The sequence below is a fragment of the Lemur catta genome, chromosome 24, assembly GCF_020740605.2.
Source record: "Lemur catta isolate mLemCat1 chromosome 24, mLemCat1.pri, whole genome shotgun sequence".
NCBI lineage: Eukaryota > Metazoa > Chordata > Mammalia > Primates > Lemuridae > Lemur > Lemur catta.
Genome location: NC_059151.1, coordinates 14,020,843 through 14,047,042, shown reverse-complemented (window position 1 = coordinate 14,047,042; position 26,200 = coordinate 14,020,843). Strand labels below are relative to the sequence as shown.

At 52.5% G+C, this 26,200-nt stretch overlaps 1 protein-coding gene across 2 annotated transcripts in view; it reads right to left on the bottom strand.

Moving 5' to 3' along the window:
- Window positions 1–8,864: 8,864 nt before the first annotated feature.
- Window positions 8,865–26,200, bottom strand: part of NFKB1 (nuclear factor kappa B subunit 1) — a 118,808-nt gene continuing 101,472 nt past the window's right edge. For both annotated transcript variants that reach the window (XM_045536646.1, XM_045536647.1), the window contains exons 17-24: window positions 20,823–21,024; window positions 20,144–20,313; window positions 19,720–19,822; window positions 16,316–16,440; window positions 14,624–14,690; window positions 14,115–14,287; window positions 11,174–11,330; window positions 8,865–9,670 (exon numbers count right to left, since the gene is read on the bottom strand). In XM_045536646.1, coding sequence (XP_045392602.1) covers window positions 9,513–9,670; window positions 11,174–11,330; window positions 14,115–14,287; window positions 14,624–14,690; window positions 16,316–16,440; window positions 19,720–19,822; window positions 20,144–20,313; window positions 20,823–21,024 — 1,155 coding nt within the window. In that variant the 3' untranslated portion in view covers window positions 8,865–9,512. The remainder of the gene's footprint in view (window positions 9,671–11,173; window positions 11,331–14,114; window positions 14,288–14,623; window positions 14,691–16,315; window positions 16,441–19,719; window positions 19,823–20,143; window positions 20,314–20,822; window positions 21,025–26,200) is intronic.

Here is a 26,200-nt window from a genome sequence, read left to right as displayed (position 1 = left end):
TCAGTCTAGCGCTGGTGTTCTTATGATGATGTTTTTTTAAAGCCTTTGTTTGCCCATCGCTGTCAGGTATTGTCACTTTGTAACCAAAGGCAGCCCCCCAGCTGGGGCCCGGGGCTCTGAGGTGAGACACCTGGGCAGTGAGGGCACCTGGGTTTCCTCCCAGCCAAGGGGCCGGGTCACCTGCGTCCCTGCACCGGGATGGTGCAGTGGCCACGGTGTCTCTGGTAAGGACGGCTGTGGGGACAGTCCTTGCCACGGTGGGGTAAGGAAGGACCCAGGCTCTTTTATAATGAGATCTCAAGCCACAGCTGGGTGACTGGCACGCTCCCCGAGCCACAGTTTTGATAGTTGAACTAAAAGATTTTTAACTGGTCAACTTGCAAACATAACGAATGAGATTTTGCCTGGTCAAAGATTCAAATTGGGGCTGGGCGCGGTGGCTCACGCCTGTAATCCTAGCACTCTGGGAGGCCGAGGCGGGTGGATCGTTTGAGGTCAGGAGGAGTTGGAGACCAGCCTGAGCAAGAGCAAGACCCCGTCTCTACTAAAAATAGAAAGAAATTATATGGACAACTAAAAATATATATATAGAAAACATTAGCCGGGCATGGTGGCGCATGCCTGTAGTTCCAGCTACTCGGGAGGCTGAGGCAGGAGGATCGCTTGAGCCCAGGAGTTTGAGGTTGCTGTGAGCTAGGCTGACGCCACGGCACTCTAGCCTGGGGAACAGAACGAGACTCTGTCTCAAAAAAAAAAAAAAGATCCAAATCGTGTGTGTGTGCATGTGTGTGTGTGCATGTGTGCGTGCACATGTGTGTGCATGGAGCGGTGGCCACAGGCGCGTGCTCTGACAGTGAACCTCCGATATTCAGGCTCCAACACGTATGCACCGGCCTTGGGCCCGGCGCTAACCTCTGAGCCTCAGCTTCCTGCTCTCAAGGGTGAAGCTGATGGCGACACCTGTCTCACAGCGACGCGGGGAGGAGCAAGTCTGAAGGCGACTCAGAGGCCAGGGCGCGCCGGGCTGAGGGCCAGCTCCGCGGAGGGCGAGGCTGGCGGCGGCTGGGATGATCAGGCCTGGGGGTGCCAAAGTGGAAGCGCAATGCAGGGCTTCTCTGCTACGGGAAAATAATCACCGGGCTTCATGACCTGAGTCGAAGGAGAAAAATTCAGACACAGCTGAAGAAGTTTCTAATTCCTTTTTTGTAAGGTTCTTTGCAATTTTATAGAAGCAAAAAAAAAAGAAAAAAGAAAAAGAAAAAGAAAACTAAAGTAGCAGAGACACGCCAGCTGTTGGGTGACTGTGCAAAGTTCTGCTTCCTCCAGCAGAGGCCTCCTGTGCACAGGAAATGAGGCCGGGGCGGTGGAGGGACAGCCCTGGCCGGGCTGGCTGAGCAAGAGCTTGCAGGGCCCCCGGCCCCTCTCTCCTTCTGGGATGCCAGAGCCCTGGAATGTGTGACTCTGGCACTACTTTAAAGAAAGAGGGAAAAAGGGAAGGATGAAGGTAGACAGTGGGGAGGGAGAGAGAGAAAGGGGGAGACAGAAAGAGAAAGAAGAAAGAGTGAAAGAGAAAGGGACAGAGGGAAGGGAGAGAGAAGGGGAAGGAGGGGAGAGGAGGAGTGGGGGGAAGAGGAAGGGGGGCAGCTCCCCTGACTGAGCTCCGGGCTCACAGCCGGGCAGCGCTGGCTGATCCGAGGTGCAGACAGACACACACAGCAGCTGTTTCTGCTCTCTGCTTTTTAGTTGAAGGATGAGCCCGGGCTTACGATTTTCTGGTTTTTCAACTCCACGATGGGTTTATTAAACGCATTTCAACTTGGGATATTTTTCACTTGCATGGGTGTGTCAGGACGTAACCTCCCCGTCAGGCGAGGAGCACGTGTCCTGCGTGTCCATTGTCCTTGCTACCTTGGCAGAAAGGTGGCATCTGGATGCTTTCGAATTCCAGTTTAGTCACTGTGGATCTACAGACACTTGGCACCAAGCCTCGGACTGGATGATTGATGGGGGAGAAGTCGGATGAGCTGCTAAAAGGCACAGTAACAAAGCAATCAGGGAAGGACCGAAACTGAGTGACGGGCATGCTCTGGGGGCAGGACCAGCATTCCGCTGACGGAGGGGACCAGAACGGTCCCCGGCCCACATCGGTGTGCGTATGCCGTTCCTCACTCAAGATGTGCACTTGGCCAGGCGGCAAGGGAGGCAGGGCCACATGGTGGCTTTGACCTTTCCAGATCAAAATTAGGGTGGAGAAGGGTGCTAAGACTGCGTCTCCACCGGGCTGCGAGGCCGACGCGTCCATGAGCACACACAGTTTCTGAGCACACACAGTTTCAGAGTGACCTCGGCTACTGCGGACCAGGCGGTGCTGGGAGGGGCGGGGGCTGTGGGGCCTTGAAGACCAGATAAGAATGTTTCTTTGGCCGGGCGTGGTGGCTCACACCTGTCATCCCAGCACTCTGGGAGGCCGAGGTGGGAGGATCATTTGTGCTCAGGAGTTCAAGACCAGTCTGAGCAAGAGCGAGACCCTGTCTCTACTAAAATTAGAAAGAAATTAGCTGCACAACAAAAAATATATAGAAAACATTAGCCGGGCATGGTGGTGCATGCCTGTAGTCCCAGCTCCTCAGGAGGCTGAGGCAGGAGGATCACTTGAGCCCAGGAATTTCAGGTTGCTGTGAGCTAGGCTGATGCCACAGCACTTTAGCCCAGGCAACAGAGTGAGACTCTGTCTCAAAAAAAAAAAAAAAAAAGAATGTTTCTTTTTGGCAGCCCTGCTCTGGTGGCAGGACCTGCCTGTGGAGCTGCAGTGGGTCTTCACCAGGATGTCATTTCTGGTCCTTTTTGGCCTCTCTGGTCCAGCCTCTGCTTCCACGGTGAGGCAGGATCCTACATCAACAGGGCTGCCCGTGGGTGGCTCTCTGGAGGCCCCGGCTCGAGCTGCTGGGGACAGGGCACCAGCAAGCTTCTCCGTCCCTCTCCTGGGAGCCACCGTGAGCTCCTGACCCGCTGCAGAGCGAGGCGAGGCCGGGAGCACAGTGTGGGGGGTGAAGGCCGCGTCCTGCCTGGCGCTTGCCCTTCACACTAGACCAGGGACCTCTGGGCACATCAGCCCTCTGTCCTTCTGTGGACAGTGGCAGGAGTTAAAACCCCTGCCTGGCTACTTCTCAGATTGTCATCAGCATAAACATTGGGAAATATTTTGTAAATGAAAGCACTCAGTTAAAGTTGTTGTTGTTTTGCAAGTTTATTTTTTCAAAATTACAAAAAAAATGTATTTCAAAAGCATAAGGGAACATTTGCATTTTTTGTTTTGTTGTTGTTGTTTTGGAGACAGAGTCTCACTCTTGCCCGGGCTAGAGTGCCGTGGCATCAGCCTTGCTCACATCAACCTCCAACTCCTGGGCTCAAGCGATCCTCCTGCCTCAGCCTCCCAAGTAGCTGGGACTACAGGCATGCGCCATCATGCCTGGCTAATATTTTCTATATATGTTTTTTGTTGTCCAGATAATTTCTTTCTATTTTTAGTAGAGACAGGGTCTTGCTCTTGGTCAGGCTGGTCTCAAACTTCTGGGCTCAAGCAATCCTCCCACCTCGGCCTCCCAGAGTGCTGGGATTACAGGCCTGAGCCACCTCGTGGCCTGAACATTCGCATTTGCACACGGCGGTGAGCAGGGCTACTGCAGATGGGGGGATACATGGCATGAAGTTTTTCATTCAAATTTTTTTAACAAAAAATAACTCAAGTTGTGCACTGTCGCCTTAGGAAAGGGCCAGGGAACTGGAGAACAGTTTTGAAATGAAGCAAATCCCTCTTTATTTGCCAGGGCGCAGACCCGGTGGGTCACCCGGCTGTCTCTCGGCATCGACGTGCAGCCTCCCCCGTCTGACGCGCCATCGTGCTCCTCACGGATCCAGCTCACTGTCCTCACCGTCCACCCGGTTTCCTGGGTGCCAGGAAGGAATCCTGGGTGAAGGAGTTTCCAGAGTTCGGTTCTGTCTGCTACGCGTCTGCCCTAAAGAGAGTGTTATTTCCCCAAGCCCCAGCGTCTCCTCCTTTCTCCAATGTCACCTGGAAGCCAAGGTCAGGCCGATGCTCTGCAGACCACAGCAAAGATGCACGTGCCCACCCCTTGTGGCCTCTCGAGGACGGTTCACGGTGGCACCGGCGTTGCCAAGGCTTCTTGGGCAGCGTGTCACACACTCACTGCCCAGCTAGAATAAAAAGTTTTTTTCCACGGGGGGGCACGATGTTTTATGACGAAAATAGAATAAAAACTTCGAAAACAAAACGATTCTAACTTAACGAAAAATCTGTTTTTTTATTGTTTGCTGTGCATGGCTTACATGCAGCTCGGGCGACGCTAGAATCCACGTTTGCACACCCAGCACTTGAGTTGCACGTGACTCACGACATACGTACTGCATTTGTTTCGGAGAATTGAGTTGTCGTCTGCTTCGCAAAAGGCCCCGGGCTCAAAACTGGCGTGAGTTAAGTACAACTCACAGGGCAGGTGATGTGCTCAGGAGGCGCCAGGGTGGGGCGGCAGGAGTCTCGTGAGTTGGGGCAGGGACAAGGGGACTGCGCTGCTCTGACTGTCCCCACCCTCCCCTCCCTCATGCCCTTGGTCACCTAAGAGGGTTTCCTTAAGATTAACCGTGACCTTGCCCTTACAGTGCATCCTTCGTGCCTAACCCTGAGAAACGGCCTTGCATTGGCGATGGCGTCTACCACGACCGCAGGGGACGTTCAGAGCGCACGCCTGCATATGAGCTAGAGCCGGACAGAACCTCAGGGTGCAGCCTCACTCAGGGAAGGGATTATGGTCTGTGTCGCCAAAATCAAGAGCCCCTTAATATCGGGAACAAAAGTAGACCCTCTACCGAGTGTGGTCGTGGGACTGAAGTTTTCTCTGGCACAACACGAGAGGAAGGAACACACCCCTGACTCCCACGTGCACTTCTGTCACGGTGCTTCCCTTCCAGCCAGCTGCGGCCTTCCCCCCAGCCAGACCTGGGAGCCGAGTGCTGGAGGGAGAGTGACTGTCAGCCTGGCCCCCCGGCATGGCCACGTGGGCGACAGCTCAGCCTCCTGCCCCCCGCAAGAGTGCTGTACTAAAACACTTACTGACGTCAGGAGATCCTGCAGTGATGCTTCCTATGTGCCTCAGTTTCCTCATTTGTAAAACAGGGGCGGAACACGTCCCTCAGGTTTTTTGAGCAAGTAATAAGCGCTGCCGAATGATGACTACCCATTGTGGCGTCTGGCACGCAAAAGATGCCCAAGAAATCTTGGTCGAATACGCATCTTCATTCCTTGCAGGTTGTTGTTGATTATTTCAATGAAATAGTTATTTTGGAGAGAGGTATCAACACGAAAGAACTTGTTGACAGAAGCAAGAAGATGCTATCTCAGCCCCTTCCTCCCTCTCATGCTAAGGTTGAACAACTTGTGGAAAAATACTCACTTGTCCGGGGTCACAGAAGGAGGCTGTTGTACACATAATGGAATCCATAGTAACGGAATGCCATTCATTTAATGTCAATCCCCTCTCCAGTGTCTCCCCCAGTGGCAAAGCCAAACGACGAGCCTGGGAAACCGAGGGACAGGAACTGCAGTCCCCGAGACGGGCGTTTCCAAGCAGCAGCAGCTCCAGGGAGGCCAGCAGGGAGGAGGAGCTCCCACCTTGCCGGTGTTTATACGAAGACAAAAGTCCCAATGATCTGTCCAGGTAGGTGATCTTTGAGATCTTATTCAACCCTAAGTTCTGTGATCTTTAAGAAGATAAACAATTTTGTTTTCATCCTCTCTTGACTCCTGGGCCTCCCCATGTCCATTACGTGGGGAAGTACAAATCAGATCAGAAAGAAAATTCACCCCAAAAGCGCAAAATAGGAAGTAGAAAGAGACGCAACAACCTCCAGTCAATGAATAATTCACGTTTAAGCATCTTCGCCTGTTGCTGGCAGAGGGAGGGGAAATCAAGTCATTTTAACCAAGCAGTATGTCCTCTTAGGGATCCCTTGGGGTCGTTTTGCATTTTGGGTGGGTCCATGGTACCATCCTCTTTGTACAGATCTGTATGCATTTTTTCTTTCTCTTTTAAATAAAGCATCTTTTTGTCAAAGACTACAGACGTCCTACAGAAAAGTCTTTGAGATCAGACAGGCCTGGGTTTGAATCTGGGTGAGTTATTTAAGCTTCAGTCATGTTTCCTTGCTGTGTGCGGGGTCAGACACAAGCCTCCCACGGATGTCTTGAGAGCTGTCATCAGACATCATCCATCCCAGGGGCAGGTGACAGATGCCCCAGTCTGGCTGGCTCTTCTGCCTCCTCCTTCCTCGTGCTGAAATTCACAAGGTCCGGTTTGTGGGGCTGCACACTGCGGTGACCCAGAGTGTCTGTGCCACACCCAAGCCCCTCGGGGACGCGGGCAGGGCCCCTCCTGCTGAGAGCAAAGACCGCTGATCCCGAACAGGTCTGGGCTCTGCCCGCACAGCACGGAAACCTCAGAGGATGACTAAACTTCTGAGGAAGCTATTTTTAAACGGCCCCCTGCTGTGACACACGCTTTCTGGGAAGGTTTATTTCAGGCCTATTGTAGCTTTCCACCTGGTCTCTGCATTCCTCTCGGTCTGTCCTTTGTCCCCATCTGCTGGTACAGCACGAAGACACTCCTTGCCCAGCGCCCGTCCTGTGCCAGCGTGACCAGCACTGGGAGGAGGAAGAGTAATTTCTGGGACGGCAGAGAAATGGGGCTTCTTACACGGTAAGAGGGACCTTATGTTCTAACTCAGCACGAGTCACTCGGTTGCTCCTCCTCGAGTCAGCGTCTCTGGCCCAGGAACACCGGTGTTGGGGCTGCCACGCCAGAGACCTGAAGAATGGGGACAGTCCGCCCCATGCCTAGGGCTTCAACCTCAGCCGATATTTAACTCGCTCACGGATCTGCAGTTCAGGCAGGGCCCAGCCAGTGGTTTGTCTCCATTCTGGAGCGTGGGCTGCGACAGTGTGAAGGCTAAATGGGGTGACTCCATGGCCGAGCACTAGAATCTTCTGAAGACGTGTAATCTCCCTTCCACACCTTGCAGCTGACGCTGGCGCCGGCTGGGATCTCAGAGCAGGCTGCTGTCCAGACACCTGCACCTGATTTCTCTGCATGGAGTGACCGGGGTGACCGGGCAGAAGTTGCATTACATTTTACGACCCAACCTTGGAAGTCATTTGGCATCTCTGCCACCCTTAGAGCAAGAACACACGTCCCTCCCTTCAGTGGGGGGGGAGCCAGCATCACGTAAGATGGGTGAGCTTGTCGCCAGCTGGACGACAACCGTCTTCCAAGAGCGGAACTGGCGGAGGAAGGGAGGCACGTGCGGCTGATTTGATAATTAAGGACAGTCAGAGTTGTATTTTTCCACTTTACACAGTTTTTGAAAACTGGAGTATTGGCGGTGGATAGGGGTGAAGGAACAGCATTGGGACAGAAAACAAGTAGAATTTTTTTTTAGAAAAGATTTTATTAATTTGGGACACACTGTAAAATGAAGAACCCAAACTATTTATTTTATTTTATTTGAACTTTTAGAGACAGGGTCTCACAATGTTGCCCAGGCTGGTCTTGAACTCCTGGGCTCCAGTGATCCTCCTGCCTCAGCCTCCCTCGTAGCCGGAACGACTCAAACTGTTTTTATACCAGAGGATGAAGTCTTGCTTAGAAAGCCTTTCCCTACTTCAAGAATATTCACCTACGATTTCTAGTATTTTTTAGGTTTCATTTTGGATACATCTGGAAATGATTTTGATGAACAGCGAGACTGGGGTTCAGATCGCGTTTTTTCCAAGCTGGAACATCTGTTTATTAAATAATCATCTTTCCTCCCCGATTTGTAATTTTACCATACACGAAGTTCCCGTATGACTTGGGTTCCACTGGTGGACTCCATTGATTACTGTTACCCACTTGCTTATCGTCCCGAGATGCTGCCCCAGCTCACGGTTCAGAGACAGAGCCGGTGTGGCCTGCCGGGACTCCAAGCCTCAGTTTCCCTCTCCGTAAATGGAGAAGGAATATCTCAGACCCCACTGGGCTGTGCTCGAGGTTAATGACTTAACACGATGCACGGAGTCGCCCAGCGGGTCCCCAGCACCCACGCAGGCGGGGCTCCCCGGGAGGCCGCGACGGGGCCGGGCTGGGCAGAGGGACAAGGCGGGCGCGGCGCGGCCTCCCGGGACACCGAAGCTCACGCAGCGCTTCAGCGTCGCCCCGCGTGACACAGGCTCGCAGGTGCCACCTCGGTTAGCGCTGCACGGGCCACCGCGGAAATGGGCGTGGCCCGGGGAGGTGGCTCCGCGGCGGGGGGAGGGGGGGTCCCCGCTCCGAGCAGACGCGACCTTTGTCGAGAGGGGTCTCGGCCGCACACCACGCTGCTCCCCGCAGCACCCCGTTAAGAGACTTTTGCTTTTTCCTCTTCCTTTTCTTCAACTCTGAGTGGAGAGCAGTTCGGCAGAGCGTCAAGCTGGACGGCTCCTTGTCCCCCCGGTGCGTGGCAATGTCGGCGCTCCGTGCGTCCCGGGGACACGGGGACACGGCGCAGACGCCGGCAGGTGCACTGCGGCACGGGGCAGGGGACGTGAGGGGACGCTGTGGGAACGGGCCGGGCCGGGCAAGGCTTTCACCCGCTCAGAGCTTTCATCTTAGGGGAAAACACATTTCTTTTGACAATTTTTTTGTTCATTTCTAGATAAAAAAATTGACTCTAATGAAAACGGGAGCGTGATCACCAGGCTATGGAATGATCCCACGGTTAGAAGGCATCGTCGTAGAAAAAGTGCTTGCAGAGATCAGACAAGGCGAGGTCATCAGTTTGCTTTTCCTTTTATTATAAAAGTAAAATAAAAATAGCATTTATAAATCCAACATTTTTTCTTTAAAGTCTTGATCTAAAAAACATATTTACAATAGCAAAATGCAGAAAAAGGGGAAAATACCATTTTCAGCACTGATTGTAACCATGTTTAAATATTGACAAATACATGTTCTCTTTTCTTAAATCACCTTAGGAAAAGCAATAAGCCTTTTTTATTGCACACCAAGTGACTCTCATTTTAAAATATCCCGTTTCTTATCCTTAAGCTGAATGTTGTGGATGGCTAGAGAGAACAGAGTGGGGACAGTGACACCGTTTAATGACAGCAGGAGGCAGCAGGGGCAGCAGCAACAACAGAAGCAACCGAGATCCGGAGCAGCCAGCGAAGCTCAATCAGCCACCCCATCCCAGACAGCGGCCCGGCCGGCGGCGACTGCCAGGTGCTGGCTGCGAGTGAACCAGACTAAACCCAGCTGTGGGCCAAGGAAGGAAGCCAAGTGTCCAGGCCTTGCGTTAAATCGAGAATGATCCAGGCCGGCCGGCTTTCCTCTGAGCACCTCTGGACGCACTTTACCTTCCTTCCTTCGGGCAGCGCAGTGGAATTTCAGGGCTTTGGTTTACGCGGCGTGGGGACCGCCAGCCGGCTAGATCTTGCCTTCGAGAGGTCCCTCCTGCCCGTAATCGGGGGGCACTTTGTTAAGGGTTAGCAAGGGGCTGCTGCTGGTCAGGGACTCCATGAAGCTGAGTTTGCGGAAGGACGTCTCCACGCCGCTGTCACAGATGCTGTCCTCTCGGAGCTCGTCTGTGGGGACAAAGCAGAGATTCATGGGCCCTGCCGGGGCTAGGCAAAGACTTCGCTCTCGCACACCGTCCGCCCCAGCCGGGCTCCGAGCTTGGCCCTGAGGGCTCTGAGACCCGCTCTGTGGACGACTCCTGCCCACTGGCATCCACTGGCCATCACGGCCCGCCCACGCTGCCCCGCCACCACTGCTCACGGTGGGGACAGGGGCAGGAGGTCTGCCTAACGTACAGACTGAGGACATCGGATTTGGCCAAATGCTTTCACATTTTTCTCTTGCAATCCTGTGTTTATGAGAATCCTTTCTGAATTCTCTTGACTCATAGTGCACCTATTTTCCCCTTAGAAATCAGCTGTCTTTTTTCCAACCACTCTGTGACTTATTTTATAGCTGCAGAAATTGCTGGACCTAGGCAAGATAAATTGGTAGCAGAAGGAGGAACTAAAGCGGAGATCGCTCTCTGGGCCTCCTGTGCTATTAAACAGCATACACTGTCTCGAAAACATTTTTGGTAACAAAAATGTAAGGTGATTTTGATGGAAATGAGTCTATACTGGAAAATTAGGTTGAATACTCCTTACTGAGAAGCATCCTTAGGGATCCAGCCAGGGCGAACTATTTCCTATAGAGAGACAATGACCACGGAAACAGATGTGTAATAAACATCAATCAAAATGCTAACTGGCCGGGCGCGGTGGCTCACGCCTGTCATCCCAGCACTCTGGGAGGCCGAGGCGGGAGGATCACTCGAGGTCAGGAGTTTGAGACCAGCCTGAGCAAGAGCGAGACCCCGTTTCTACTAAAAAATAAAAAAAGTTAGCCAGGTGTAGTGGCACACATCTGCAGTCCCAGCTACTCGGGAGGCTGAGGCAGGAGGATGGCTGGAGCCCAGGAGTTGGAGGTTGCTGTGAGCGAGGCTGACGCCACGGCACTCTAGCCAGGGTGACAGAGCGAGAGTCTGTCTCGAAAAGAGAGAAGAGAGAATGGTGAAGCAGGGACGTGGCCAGGCACGCAGTGCGGGCTGGATGAGGATTCGCTGGCTGAGTGAAAGAAGCGGAGAGTATACAGCAGGCGTCACAGACTCTCCCTGAGTTTAGGAAGGACTGTGCCGTGTGTCGGGCAGAGAGACGGGAGGGAGGCAGGCGGGAAGGACGGGGGACACTGGTGAGGAGGCACTGCGGGGTCTCGGCGGGGCGGGAGGCGGACTGGACTTGGTGGCTGTCGCGAGAGGGGCACTTGGCAGAGGCGATGAGCGCGGAAGCACCGCGGGGCGTTCCTACATTGCATCTTAGCGTCCTGCAGGAGGGCTGTGCTTCCGGCGGGTGTGGCCGGCCTGGGGTCCGGGTGGGCGCCCTCAGCCGAGTGGCAGTGCCGGGGGGACAGGGGAGCGGGCAGACAGACACCCGGGAAGACACGCGGAGAAGATGACGGAGGAAAGGGCGAGCTGAAGACCCAGCGGGCGGCGGGCGAACCTCCCCGCCGCGTTTCCTGCCCGTTTTCTTTACCTATTTGCGGCCTCGTGGGGGGAGGCGACAGCGGCGGCGAGGGGGCCCGGGCGGTGGCCTTCCCCGGGCCGCAGGCCGCCTGGATCACCTCGATGGCTTCCGTGTAGCCCATCTGCCGCAGCGCCTCCAGCAGCTCCCGGACCGTCCCCCCCGACACCTGCGGGAAGAAGGGAAGGGCGACAGGGTCTGTGTGGGGTCCCTGTGTGTGGGGTCCCTGTGTGTGTGGGGTCCCTGTGTGTGTGTGTGGGTCCCTGTGTGTGGGGGGTCCCTGTGTGTGGGGTCCCTGTGTGTGTGTGTGGGTCCCTGTGTGTGGGGGGTCCCTGTGTGTGGGTCCCTGTGTGTGGGGTCCCTGTGTGTGTGTGTGGGTCCCTGTGTGTGGGGATCCCTGTGTGTGGGTCCCTGTGTGTGGGGTCCCTGTGGGGGGGGTCCCTGTGTGTGGGTCCCTGTGTGTGTGGGGTCCCTGTGTGGGGGGGGTCCCTGTGTGTGGGGATCCCTGTGTGTGGGTCCCTGTGTGTGTGGGGTCCCTGTGTGTGTGTGTGGGTCCCTGTGTGTGGGGGGTCCCTGTGTGTGGGTCCCTGTGTGTGGGTCCCTGTGTGTGGGGGATCCCTGTGTGTGGGTCCCTGTGTGTGTGTGTGGGTCCCTGTGTGTGGGGGATCCCTGTGTGTGGGTCCCTGTGTGTGGGGGATCCCTGTGTGTGGGTCCCTGTGTGTGTGTGTGGGTCCCTGTGTGTGGGGGATCCCTGTGTGTGGGTCCCTGTGTGTGGGTCCCTGTGTGTGGGTCCCTGTGTGTGTGGGGGGTCCCTGTGTGTGGGGTCCCTGTGTGGGGGGTCCCTGTGTGTGTGTGTGGGTCCCTGTGTGTGGGGGGTCCCTGTGTGTGGGGATCCCTGTGTGTGGGTCCCTGTGTGTGGGTCCCTGTGTGTGTGGGGTCCCTGTGTGTGGGGTCCCTGTGTGTGTGGGTCCCTGTGTGTGGGTCCCTGTGTGTGGGTCCCTGTGTGTGTGGGTCCCTGTGTGTGGGGGGTCCCTGTGTGTGGGGATCCCTGTGTGGGGGGGTCCCTGTGTGTGGGGTCCCTGTGTGTGTGTGTGGGTCCCTGTGTGTGGGGGGTCCCTGTGTGTGGGGATCCCTGTGTGTGGGTCCCTGTGTGTGGGTCCCTGTGTGTGTGGGGTCCCTGTGTGTGGGGTCCCTGTGTGTGTGGGTCCCTGTGTGTGGGGGGTCCCTGTGTGGGGGGTCCCTGTGTGTGGGGGGTCCCTGTGGGGGGGTCCCTGTGTGGGGGGTCCCTGTGGGGGGTCCCTGTGTGTGGGGTCCTTGTGTGTGGGGTCCCTGTGTGGGGGGTCCCTGTGTGGGGGGTCCCTGTGGGGGGTCCCTGTGTGGGGGGTCCCTGTGTGTGTGCGGGTCCCTGTGTGGGGGGTCCCTGTGTGTGGGGTCCGTGTGCCGGCCCAGGGCACCCAGCCCCTGCCACACGGCCCCCTCCGCTCGGAGAGTCAGAGAGCGCCGCTGGTCCCGGGAAGGGCGGAGAAGGTGACAACAACAACAACAAAATACACGGTCTTTGGATCAGGTTTCCTGCTTCACCTCAAAGACCACTCAGGAAATCACAGAGAAGCAGCATGTAGTAAACAGGCAGAGAGAGAGAGAGAGAGAGAAAGAGAGGGAGGGAGAGAGGGAGAGAGGGAGAGAGGGAGGGAGGGAGGGAGGGAGACAGAGGGAGAGAGGTACTGAGGCAGTGGGCCGCTGCCTGGAGTGACGTCTACACGGTCTCCTTGCGTGAGATGACGCTCTGAGACCCACAGAGAAGTGACAGCTAACGGTGACATTTTCAGCAGCACAGAACCCCCCCGCACGTGAGCCGGCCCACGGAGCGCGACCTCACGCTGGCACGGGATCAAGGCGTGTTCCCGGCCCTGAAGACAGGCGCGTGTTGATCACCGTCTGTCCTTTGCTCAGGGGGATTAAAGTTCTGTGACAATCCTGACCCTCGAAGTCGCATTTTTACAGCAAGAGTCTCCAGGTGTTTGAAAACAGAAAACCTCAAGGTATCTGCAAACAGCATTCTCAGGAAAATGGGCTTCCATCTCGGCCCGGGTCACCCTCCCAGGCCTCGGGCAACGACTGGTTTTTGCCCTCCGAGTAGAGGGACGGAGCCGAGCCGGCGTCCGGCAGCGGTGTGGCCGGGCAGCCCAGGGCAGAGTGTCCGGCAGCGGTGTGGCCGGGCAGCCCAGGGCAGAGCGTCCGGCAGCGGTGTGGCCGGGCAGCCCAGGGCAGAGTGTCTGGCCAGGGTGTGGCCGGGCAGCCCAGGGCAGAGCGTCCGGCCAGGGTGTGGCCGGGCAGCCCAGGGCAGAGTGTCTGGCCAGGGTGTGGCCGGGCAGCCCAGGGCAGAGTGTCTGGCCAGGGTGTGGCCGGGCAGCCCAGGGCAGAGTGTCTGGCCAGGGTGTGGCCGGGCAGCCCAGGGCAGAGCGTCCGGCCAGGGTGTGGCCGGGCAGCCCAGGGCAGAGTGTCCGGCCAGGGTGTGGCCGGGCAGCCCAGGGCAGAGCGTCCGGCCAGCGGTGTGGCCGGGCAGCCCAGGGCAGAGCGTCCGGCCAGCGGTGTGGCCGGGCAGCCCAGGGCAGAGTGTCCGGCAGCGGTGTGGCCGGGCAGCCCAGGGCAGAGCGTCCGGCCAGCGGTGTGGCCGGGCAGCCCAGGGCACAGCGTCCGGCCAGCGGTGTGGCCGGGCAGCCCAGGGCACAGCGTCCGGCCAGCGGTGTGGCCGGGCAGCCCAGGGCACAGCGTCCGGCCAGCGGTGTGGCCGGGCAGCCCAGGGCAGAGCGTCCGGCCAGCGGTGTGGCCGGGCAGCCCAGGGCACAGCGTCCGGCCAGCGGTGTGGCCGGGCAGCCCAGGGCACAGCGTCCGGCCAGTGGTGTGGCCGGGCAGCCCAGGGCACAGCGTCCCCGTGGGCGGCACGCGGTACCTCGTAGTTGTCCAGCAGCGTCCTGGGCGGCGCGGGGCTCAGCCGGAAGGCGCCGCTCAGCACCCCCAGCCCCAGCCTCCGGGCCAGGGCCGCCCAGTTCTTGTCGGGATCGGGACTTTCCAGCAACTCGTACAGCTGCGACTTCGCCTCTTCGGTCAGCCGCTTCATGTCCCCTGAAGGCAACGAAGAGGGAACGCGACTGTCCTAACCCCCCCGGAGAGAGACACTCTGGGGGGGGGGCCCGGCCACGCCACCCCGCCTGTCCTCCGGCTCCCGCGGAAGCAGCCGGCGACCCTGCCTGCCGGCCGGTGACACCAACCAAGCCACAGGCGGATCCACGGTGGATGAGACCGGGTATTCTCCTTCTCACACCTCCTGCGTCTTTTGATTCTGACACAAGAACTGTGCCTTTCCCAGTGGACCCGGGGAACCCTTGCTGTCCCCTCTCCCTCTATGTGACAGGCTGAGGCTACCAGCGGCTAGGAGAGCCTGGCTCCACCGCGACCCACCTGGCGCCAGTAAATCCTCAGATGTAAACTCTGGCTCATACGGTTTCCCATTTAAGATGTCAAATACCTGTTGGGAAGAAAACACGGAACATGTTATACACTGAGGGGACCACGACGGAGCACGTCCTCCTCAGCAAGGCCCAGGACCTCAGAGACGGGGCAAAGGCAAGAGGCGTCAAGACTGTCCCCCGGGCATGCGGTGCCCTTCGAGGCGCGAGCAGCCAGGGACTCTGGCGCCGGGGCCTGGCGCCCAGGACACCCAGCCCGACCACGCAGACACTGACAGTCACAGCCTTCCTGCGGGACACGGCAGTCCAGGCCACCGAGTCAGCCACCTCTCGGTCAGAGACCCAAGGCGAGGGCAGAGCTCACTCAGCGCTGGGAAGCTGTGTCCCCTGGCTGTCCCCTCCTCCCTGGCAAAAGGCTGTGAGAATGAATTTCGTAAGCCTGCTCAAACTGAGGTGTATACATGCTCACAGGCTTGGTGTTAACCTTCTGGCACCATTTCCACTTTAACCGAGAGTCCAGAAATGTCTCCAGTTAAAAGAAATCACCTCTGCGGCCATGGAGGCCTTTCGGGGGTTCCCTGCAGTCCCTCTGCTGCGGCCGACCTGGCCAAGGGCAGCACGGGGCCACTGCAGGGGCTGTCTGTCTCTGCTCTGCGGCCGTCTGCGGAAATGGGGAGCTCACGTAACTAGGACCACGGGTCTCGGCCAGGGTCACCCAGCTCAACGTAAGGGGCTGCGAGGAGGCAGAGGGGAAGTTTCTAGAAGCAGGGCAGCTCTCGCCTCTGCAAATGTCCACTTTGTCATGCCGGAAACCCTGCGTGCCGCCCGCGTCCTCGCTCCGTTCTTCCCCGGTAGCTGCTTTCCCTTCAGACCTCAGGTCAGTGGAGTCTGGGGAGGCTTTCAATCTATTGACGCTGCTTACATTTGCTGAAACTCTCAGGAAAATTCCTAGTTTATTTTTACATTCAGAAATTGCTTTCCTGGCCAGGAGCGGTGGCTCACGCCTGTAAGCCCAGCACTCTGGGAGGCTGAGATGGGCAGATCGCTGGAGCTCAGGAGTTCGAGACCAGTCTGAGCAACAGTGAGACCTCGTCTCTACTAAAAATAGAAAGAAATTATCTGGACAGCTAAAAATATATATAGAAAAAATTAGCCGGGCATGGTGGCGCATGCCTGTAAGTCCCAGCTACCCGGGAGGCTGAGGCAGGAGGATCGCTTGAGCCCAGGAGTCTGAGGTTGCTGTGAGCTAGGCTGATGCCACGGCACTCACTCTAGCCCGGGCGACAGAGAGAGACTCTGTCTCAAAAAAAAAAAAGAAAAAGAAATCACTTTCCTAAGTTCCAAGCAAACAATAACACTTACCTTAGCTTCAGAAATCAAGATGGCACGATTCCGGTGCGAGCTCGGAATGGGTAAGTTCTGTGTGCATTTTGTGTTTTCCTGACCCTGTCTCCCATCTCAGCTCGGATCTGATTAGGCGCACACTTTTGCACTCAGAACTCAGCTGACCTAGATCTTTCACAGATAGGGGTTTTCAAGATAAATATGCCTCTTGACAAACAGACGTTCTTAAAAACAAAAGGCGTGTTCTGGGGGGAATGAAGCACCAGGAAGGCCACCTGTCCGCACGTCCCTGACCCGTGGCTCCGGCAGGAGCAGCCCGGACAGACGGAGCGGCACGCACCTGCCAGCTGGCGGCCATGTCCAGAGGAGTGGTTCCGGGCACGACGCCCTCATCCTCTCCGGCACTTTCCCAAGAGTCATCCAGGTCGTAGAGGGGCTCGAAGTTCTCCACCAGGGGGTCCGCGCCTGTGAGGTCAGGTTACACAGCGTTAGGGAAACCCAGATCTTGTCGGCTTCCAGCTGCCTGCAGGGCTCAGGTTCCCAGAGCACAGGGGCTGCTAGAGGCAATCACCTGGATAACTTTTAATGCATAAAACATGTTTCTACTGAAATATCCAGAGACATTCTTTCCAAGTTTTAATTTACTTTGATTGCAAAGGTGTCTTATGATATCCTATAGAGCCAAAGATACAACTGAAAACAACAGACTCCAAATACTGACTTTCACATTTAGCTCCTATTAGGATAGTTCTCAATAGAATGACACATCTTTAATCTGAGGACGAATGGACAGCAGCTTACAGACACTACGGTGCACCCTCCGGATTAAGGTCCTAAATCGTTACGCTTATGCCTGCCGATGCGTTTCTCTCAGCTCTTTTCTCACATGCTCACAAGAGCAAAAGATGTTTGATGTCTAACGACAGAATGGTCAGTTTTATTCCTGGGCACAGCAATGCCAGGGCCCTGATCCTTAAATAAAAATCATCAAAAGGTCGGGCGCGGTGGCTCACGCCTGTAATCCTAGCACTCTAGGAGGCCGAGGCTGGAGGATCGCTCAACATCAGGAGTTCAAGACCAGCCTGAGCAAGAGCGAGACCCCGTCTCCACTAAAAATAGAAAGAAATTATCTGGACAACTAAAAATATATATAGAAAAAATTAGCTGGGCATGGTGGCGCATGCCTGTAGTCCCAGCTACTCGGGAGGCTGAGGCAGGAGGATCGCTTAAGCCCAGGAGTTTGAGGTTGCTGTGAGCGAGGCTGACGCCTCGGCACTCACTCTAGCCCGGGCGACAGAGTGAGACTTTGTCTCAAAGCAAACAAACAAACAAACAAAAAACCAAACATCAAAACAGCCCTCCAAAACAAACAAACAAACAAAATGCTTCTATTATTAGCATGTGTAGTTATTGAAAAATTTGGGGCTAACGAATTTGGGAAATCTAGTTTGTTCTTTAGCTTCCAGGGGAAAAAAGCCACCAAAAGTAACTCAAAGATTAGAGCTAGAGTTACTTCCCAAAGGCTTAGAGATTCTGTATGAAGGGTATAGGCTGATGTCTGGTGAGCAATAGTCAGCCCAGCACACCTTTTGGGAGGAGGGACCTGTTTTTGTCTTGCTGGAAGAACATTAGATTTGGGCCAGCTTCGATAATAAGACAGTGCTATGATGGCCAAGGAAGAATCTTCATGCTATTTCTTGATTTTCACTCCCCCAGTCCTAGCCTGATCCATGAGGCAGTGATCGTAACCCGACCATGAAAACAACGGACAAATTAAGATGAATAATTTACAGGAGCAAAGGCTGGAGGGGCCTCGCTATAAGTGACCTTTTTCATGACTGTGAGCCCAGGACAGGTTTTTTATCAGAGTTTATTCCTTCATATATCAGAGAAACTGTTACTTGCTACACCTTTCATGGGATTCTGAGAATTCAAGAGAAAGCATTTCTGAAAGCGTTGTAGCTTCCTGTCTGAAGGCATTTCTTAATTATAAGCAGTGACTTCCAAAACTACCCATACACACTGCAAACAGAGTCTATTGTTCAAGAAATAGTTTGGTTTGACAAAGGAGAAAAGAAAAGGCTGCTGCTTGTTTGGGATAGGATGTTGCTTGTCAGAAAAGTACGGTGCCCCTGAAGAAAAAGTTCCTATACTTTTAAGATGATACTTTAACCTGCTCTGTTATCTTGAATTTATAAAGCATTTACCTTCTAAATTCTTTAATAACCTCTAAAGTAAATAAGGTATGTCAGGGCAGGCTTGAGATACCAATTTCATTAAGCAATTTTTGAGGTCCTAAGCATGTAAGGTACTGGAAATTCAGAGATGACGAGTGATTTTCTGTACTTCGCAGGACTAGAGAATTAAATGGATTAACACCTGCAAGCCCATGAGCAAAGCAGGGGAGAGAAACACAGTAGAGAGAATAAGGTCTGGAAGTTTAGACTGCCAAGGGGTGATTCATAGCTCTGCCACTTACAGGGACCCTGAAGGGGGACCAGGTGGTCTCTCTAGTCAGTTTCCTTGACTATAAGATGGTTATAATAATAATGGTACTTGTCCCAAAGCGCTATTGGGGATTAGAAGAGATTAAATGAGGCAGTGCATGTAAAGTATGCCCAGCACAGTGCCTGGTATATAGTGAGGTCAAAAATGCCCACAATTGTCAGAGCCTTGCACATGATAGGACTGAATACATGGTCCATTTGCCTTTTCCTACTGCTTCAACTGCTAAGAGACCTCTTTTCAAAAGGAAGTATTTAAATTATTTCTTATACCAATAATCTTTTTCTTAGGCCAAGGCAGGAAGGATTGCTTGAGACCTGGAGTTTAAGACCAGCCTGGGCAACACAGTAAGACCCTATCTCTTCAAAAAGTAACGACAACAACAAAAATTAACCAAGTAGTCCCAGCTACTTGGGGGGCTGAGGCAGGAGGGTCGCCTGAGCCCAGGAGTTGGAGGCTGCTGTGAGCTATGATTAGGCCACTGCACTCCAGCCTGGGCAACAGAGCAACACCCTGTCTCTTAAAAAAGAAAAATTAATAATCTTTTTCTTCTGGGGACTTCTGATGTGATCTGAGAATGGTACCACTCAGAATTCTATAAGGAATTAAACTTTAAGAAGATCCCTTGTCATGGGGGTCAAGCTAAACAGTCAAAATCCAAAACAGGCGGGGCGCGGTGGCTCATGCCTGTAATCCTAGCACTCTGGGAGGCCCAGGCGGGTAGATCATTTGAGCTCAGGAGTTCAAGACCAGCCTGAGCAAGAGCAAGACCCTGTCTCTACTAAAAATAGAAAGAAATTATCTGGACAACTGAAAATATAGAGAAAAAATTAGCCAGGCATGGTGGCGCGAGTAGTCCCAGCTACTCGGGAGGCTGAGGCAGGAGGATCGCTTGAGCCCAGGAGTTTGAGGTTGCTGTGAGCTAGGCTGACGCCACGGCACTCACTCTAGCCTGGGTGACACAGTGAGACTCTGTCTCAAAAAAAATAGAAATAAAAAAAAAATTAAAAAAAGCATAAAACCCAAAACAAAGAGATGACTCCGAGAGTGGAATCTGACAGTACTATCCGAGTGGAGCCGGATTACTGGCTCCAACAGGCCTTTGCGGCACTTAAACGTGATTGGCCCCGTGATTCTTACTCGTCCATGCTCTCCAGCCCAAGGCGACAGGGCTGCTCTGCTGACGCTGGGTTTGCTTTCCTGATGACTTTTGTCCACCAGCCACACCGGCCACCTTACCTGCTGCTTTGAGAAGAGCCACCAGCCTGGTGGACCCCCTCCCAGCCGCTATGTGCAGGGGCGTGGTCCCATCATAGGTGGTACTGTCCACGTGGGCATCACCCTAAACTCCGCCACAGAGGGAGGGGTTAGTGGGAGGTTCCCTTGCCCGTCTGTTCCCACCCCCTGCTGTCTGCCCGCCCCCTCGGTCACATGACTAGCTGTGTTGCCTCTCTGGGCTGGCTCTGTCCCTGGAGGAATCCCCAGCTCGAGATGCTGGGCGAGGGGAGGGAGGCAGGCCGAGCGGTGCCGTCCGCGGCCTTGCACGGTGCTGCACACACAGAGCGACTGCAGGGAGAAGAGCTGCTGCTGACTTCACTCTTCGGGAAGGCTCCCTCAACCCTCCCTGGGACGTGGCGCGAAGGCAGGAGCGCACGTGCCTCACCTCCAGCAGCAGGCAGCCGGCCAGGGAGATGTTGTCGTGCTCGGCGGCCAGGTGCAGCGCCGTGCGCCCCGACTTCTGCTCCTGCGCGTTGACGTCCGCCCCCGCGGCCAGCAGCTGCAGCAGGCACGGCAGGCTGTTGCTCACCATGGCCAGGTGGATGGCACTCAGACCTACGGCCAAGCACAGGGACAGTCACGGGGGGAGGCTGCGCACAGACGGGCCTGGGGGAGCTGAGGGAAATGGCAAAACACACGAATCATAGGGAGGGGGAGCTGCCAGGACTCAGCACTTCTGGTGCTGAGTCTCTCTCTACGCAAGACACGCTTTCAAGCCACTCTGAGTCTGTTTTTCTGCCTTTAAAACCCACAGTCTCCTACTGTGTGCTCAGGAGACACGGAGGGTAGATAAGCATTCTCCAAATAAATGATGCTTTTCCCACTTCAAGACCCGTGTTGGCTCAGGCCTCTGCTTTTCCCTCCTCCTAACGAACTATTCCAAATCATCTTTAAAGGAACTCGCTATGGTGAGCAACAGAAATACCCACAAGAGACGACGAACTCCGGCAGACGAAGGAAAGCACTTCAGGGGCTAAATCAAATAACACACATTATGAAATGCCTAGTCCTTATTTAGAAAGTGGATAGAGAAGGTTATACCCATGACTTGTGATGCTGCTCACCTTCCCCGTTGGGGTGGTTGATCAGTAGCGCTGCCTTTTTGTGCTTGAGCAAGATGCTGAGAATTTTATCGTGTCCCTCCTTGGCGGCGAGGTGCAAGACAGAGTTACCCAGGCGGTCCAGAAGGCTCAGGTCGGCCCCGGCCCTCAGCAGATCCTCCACCACTTCTTCCTGCTTGGTGATCACTGCCAGGTGCAGGGGCGTCTGGGACGGGGACAAGGGCAGGGGATTAGGCGGTCAGCAGTGAGCGCCTATCACCCACAGCCTGGGAGCTGTCACTGCACCAGGTGGGGGTCGAAGGGCAGGGCCATTTCTCAACCCCAGAGTAATGCCTGACCTTTGTACACATGTTACTCCCTGTTCCACACCACATGCTAATAACGTGTGTGTACTGAACCAACATTTAGCTACTGAACAATCTGGATTGTTTTTATTATTTAATTAATTTGTTTTTAATTGACAAATAATAATTGTATGTATTTATGCAGTAAAATGGAACGTTTTGATATATGCTCACAACGTGGAATGACTAAATCAGGCTAATTAGCAAATCCATCACCTCACAGACTTATCATTTCTTTGTGGGGGATTATTTTTATATTTACAACTCTTAATAGCTCTCTTGTTTCTCACCACAGTCTACTGACTGTTAATTTTTGAATTCGTTTAGTAGCAAACTTATCTTTCTTAAATTTCTAGTAGGGATCTGTCTTCAGCGGATAATTCCAGATGTTAAAAAATCAAGGCTATGGTTTCACTGTAGAAGTTTAAGCTACTACTCAACAGAAACCAATTAACAAAGGTGCCATGAGCCTATATTGACTCGGAAAATAAATTTACTAAATTAAAAAATACCATTCCATGGACCGGCTCCATGAAAACAATCAATATAACTTTCCTACTTTCATTTCATTTCATAAAAGGGTTTTCAATGACATAACCGGGATACTACAGCTATCTCAGACGAACCAAAAAGCCGAGTTGTGGATACCTGATAGGTATTTAAGTAGTCCATTTGACTAGCAAATACAAATCAGCTGTTGTGAAAATTGTGTGTTTTCAAAGATGAGCAAAACAAACACAACCACAAAAATAACTTTCGAAGAACTGAGATCGCTGATGGAGAACAGCAATATATCTTTGCACAAATCTACTGCACAGGAGTCTAACTGTGAGATGCAGCCCGTGTGGCCATGATCTGCCTACAGTCCCTTGCAGCGAGCAGCTCCTGGCTGTGGCAGCGGCAGCAGGTGGGCCACCGACATCCAGCTGGTGTAGGCGACCACAGCACACGACAACTGGCGGGTTGTTTAAATCTCAATTCCAGTGGTTATTTAATAAAGCAGAAACAAGATAGGATTGTTTTTTTTTTTTGCCGAATTATCACTCTCCCTTATTTCTTTCATTTTTTAGGACTATCACCGGGCTTAAATGATATGCTCAAAACTTTACGTGCTGCTGCCACGAGCCTTCCTCTCAAAAAATAACTAAGTCAAAAAAGGCTGTGCGTACTAATCTGTGTTTTTGGAGACGCTATTTGGGGAGATGGGAAAAGGAGAGAGAATGAGATTGAAAAAGGAGGATCTGAAATCATAAGACAGCATACCATTCAGGAATTAGGAATTATCTACAGTTTTAATTTTTTTGCATATCATACAAAATCTTTCATCATGAGTAAGAGAGATTTTTTTTAAAAAAAGTTTTCTCCCACAATCCAATCAAAAGTTCTCTGGGATATTCCAGCCTTCTAGATCTTAACCCCCAGGATTGTATCTTCAGCAATTACACCACGTGGGGATCCAGGAACCTTCATGCTGTGCTGGTGGGCGTGAGAGAGAGCCAGGACTGCACATGCCAGTAAACCAGCTCCTCACATGCTAATATATCTGAGTGAAGCTCTGACACAAATCCACAAGGGGACCCGGGTAAGGACACTCGCTGCAGGACCATCTACTGAGGCAGGAAGTCCGAAGTTGGTTAAGTGTCTACTAATGGGAAACAAGTACTTTACGGACAGAAGATGCACACTACTGAACTCTCTTCAGCAGCAGAGAAACAAACTAGCAGTACACATAACTGCATGAATAGATCCTATACATAGCAAAGGCAGAAATATAGTGACATGTAGCACAATGCCACTCATGCACTTAAAAATTACATGAAGGCCAGGCGCGGTGGCTCACGCCTGTAATCCTAGCCCTCTGGGAGGCCAAGGCGGGTGGATCACTCAAGGTCAGGAGTTCGAGACCAGCCTGAGCGAGACCCCGTCTCTACTAAAAATAGAAATAAACTATCTGGACAACTAAAAATATATATAGAAAAAATTAGCCGGGCATGATGGCACATGCCTGTAGTCCCAGCTACTTGGGAGGCTGAGGCAGTAGGATCGCTTAAGCCCAGGAGTTTGAGGTTGCTGTGAGCGAGGCTGATGCCACGGCACTCACTCTAGCCCGGGCAACAAAGTGACATTCTGTCTCAAAAAAAAAAATTACATGAAGAACTACATAGATACACACAAATGAGTGGATACGAGACTAGTGAAATCTGATTCAGATCTGTGGATTGCACCAACGTCAGTTTCCTGGTTTGGATACTGTACTGTAATTATGCAGGACGTTGTCACCACTGGAGGAAACTGGGTGAAGGAATCTCCAGTTCCCTCCCAGTAAACATCCTAGGACTTCCTGGTACACTTCTGCAACCTCCTATGAATCTATAATTATATCAAATTAAACATTAAAGAAAAAGGTTAATGCAAGCAGGAGAAATATGTATAATATGATGTGGATTGTATGTGAGAGTGTACTAAAATATCTATGTATTTCAGCTACATGTGTATATGTAGCCAATACCTGGAAAAACACCTACGAATGCACTAGTTACATTTGGGCTAGCGAACTTGTGCAGCTAGGGAGGGCAACTGTCTACTGCATATCCTTCTATACCATTTTAAAAACTATAAATATATATTTATAATACTCAAAAACATAAAAGAAAAATACATGCAAAACAGCCCCCAATAATATTTTATGGGAACATACGCAAAAAGATCCATACGAAACACACTGGAATGTTGTCTATGTTGGGGGAAGGAGAATGGGAGAGGAGAGAAAGGTTTAAAGAGAGTATTTTCAGAAAACTCCTAACTCTGTGCACTTGGACTATTTTGAGTGTGTTTCTAGAGGGTGCGTGGGCAGAAGGATTTGATCATGACAGATGGTCACAGCAATGTACTAAGATTAGTGAAAGGTATTTGGGGAGAATGTTTAAAATAATTGCCAAATAATCCAAATTACTTAGAGAACTGTATAATTTTCCATCAAGAACAGTTATCAGAGAACCTTAACAATGAGATAATCGAGAGTTCAAATCTGTAAGTTTCTAGTTCTCAATTAAAATTGCCACCGGGTGCATGTTGGAGACAGGGAAGGCACACTGGGGAATCTAGCACCCCTGTCCATTAACGAGAGTGGAGGTAGGGCAGGGAAAAACGGGCCTGGATCTTTCTGAGAGCCCCCAGATCAGGAGGGGCAGAAGTGTCAATGGTGGTGGCTTGAGGACTTTTGTCTCTAGTACATTGGCGAGTCTCAATATATGTAACCAAATGATGCACTAAAGAGTTTAAGTGCATTAAAAAAACCCCACACAGCTGCTAATCCTGTTGCGCTGTGTCCTTTGCAGATGCTATTTATAAACAGAAAAACAAGTAATTCCTTTAATCTGACCTACAGGCAATGGAGTTAAACAGTGTTTGAAAGGAGGACTGAGAAGCTACAATGTCCCATTCCTAGTTTTATTCATATACTCGTGATGGTTACAAGGAACGACCAGTCCAAAAGTCTGAGAGAATCAAGCTTTATGGGCCAAATGACTTTCCAAATATCAACAACCCCCCCAAATGATATGAAAGTTTGCAAAGATATCTTTTAGATATAAACCTAAAATCAGACTTCATCCTAATCATTTTATATTATGAGTCAGTGAAAAGTCTCTAAATTTATTTTTACTTTGGCATTAAGCAGGACACCCAAAGAAGAAGGGTAATGGCTTGTACTGAATGGGAAATGGTTATTTCTCCCTATCAGAAAGCCTGTTACTTTTTACCTGTTCACAAGTAAAAATCTATCAAGAGCTACAGAGAAACATTTTAGTACTTTTGCTTTAAATGTATTATAAAGCATATTTTAAAGTGTGGAAATAAAAATAAGCAAATGAATAATTTAATAGTTTCCTTTAAAATTAAAGGAAATTAAGTTTTATTATTAAAGAAAATTAAAAATTGATTTTTTTTTTTTTTTTTTTTGAGACACAGTCTCACTCTGTTGCGCAGGCTACAGTGCCATGGCATCTGCCTAGCTCACAGCAACCTCAAACTCCTGGGCTCAAGAGATTCTCCTGCCTCAACCTCCCAAGTAGCTGGGACTACAGGCATGCATCACCATGGCTAATTTTTTCTATATATATTTTTTTAGTTGTCAAGCTAATTTCTTTCTATTTTTAGTAGAGACGGGGATTTCGCTCTTGCTCAGGCTGGTTTTGAACTCCTGACCTCGAGTGATCCTCCTGCCTCAGCCTCCCAGAGTGCTAGGATTACAGGCGTGAGCCACCGTCCCCAGCAAAAATTGATTTCTTTAAAGTAATTTTTAGAAGTTTCCTTTAAAGTGAGGAAATAAAAATGGTTCATATTACCTGCTGTAAAAATTGAGAGCTGGAACAGGCACCTTTGGCAAGTAAATAGTTACAGAAAATCTTGGCCCCGTATCTGGAGTGAGATGTGTCTGAGTCAGGGTCTGAGTGAAGGACAGGGAGGACACTCTGGGTCAGGTGACGGGAAGGGGAAAGGCGGAAAGCTGAGACGGGGCAGAACCAGGAGGCTCACACAGCTGGGCAGTGGGGCGGGGACAGAGGGACGGAAGAGGAAGGACCCCAGCCTGGCAGCGCCACTGCAGTCCCTTGGCCAGCGAGGCTGTGAGGGCGCCGGGCTTTGCTTCTGTCCAAGCGACCTGTGTCCCCCCGACTGCCCCGTAGCCCACATGTGCCAGCAGGGGCCTTGCTGAGCCCCCAGCCACCCTCTCTCCGCAGCGTCCTCAGCGGGCTGTCAGCCCACCTGAGCCTGCCTGGGCAGAACTCCGGCACTCCCGGTTTCCCTCACTTTGAGCTGTCACTCTGTTTTTGAAAGACACCTTTTCCTCCTCAAGCAACCTTTCCCTTTCTGTGTTCGGACGTCAGCATTTTTATTTGACGGGCATTTAATCTGGATGTTGCCAAAGTATGTTTCAGTAGACTTCAACGTTCTTATTGGCTTTTCTAACTTCATTTTTTTCGACTTTATTTTTCTTGACAGAAGTGACATTTTTACTCTAGGTTCTCCCTCTAAAAT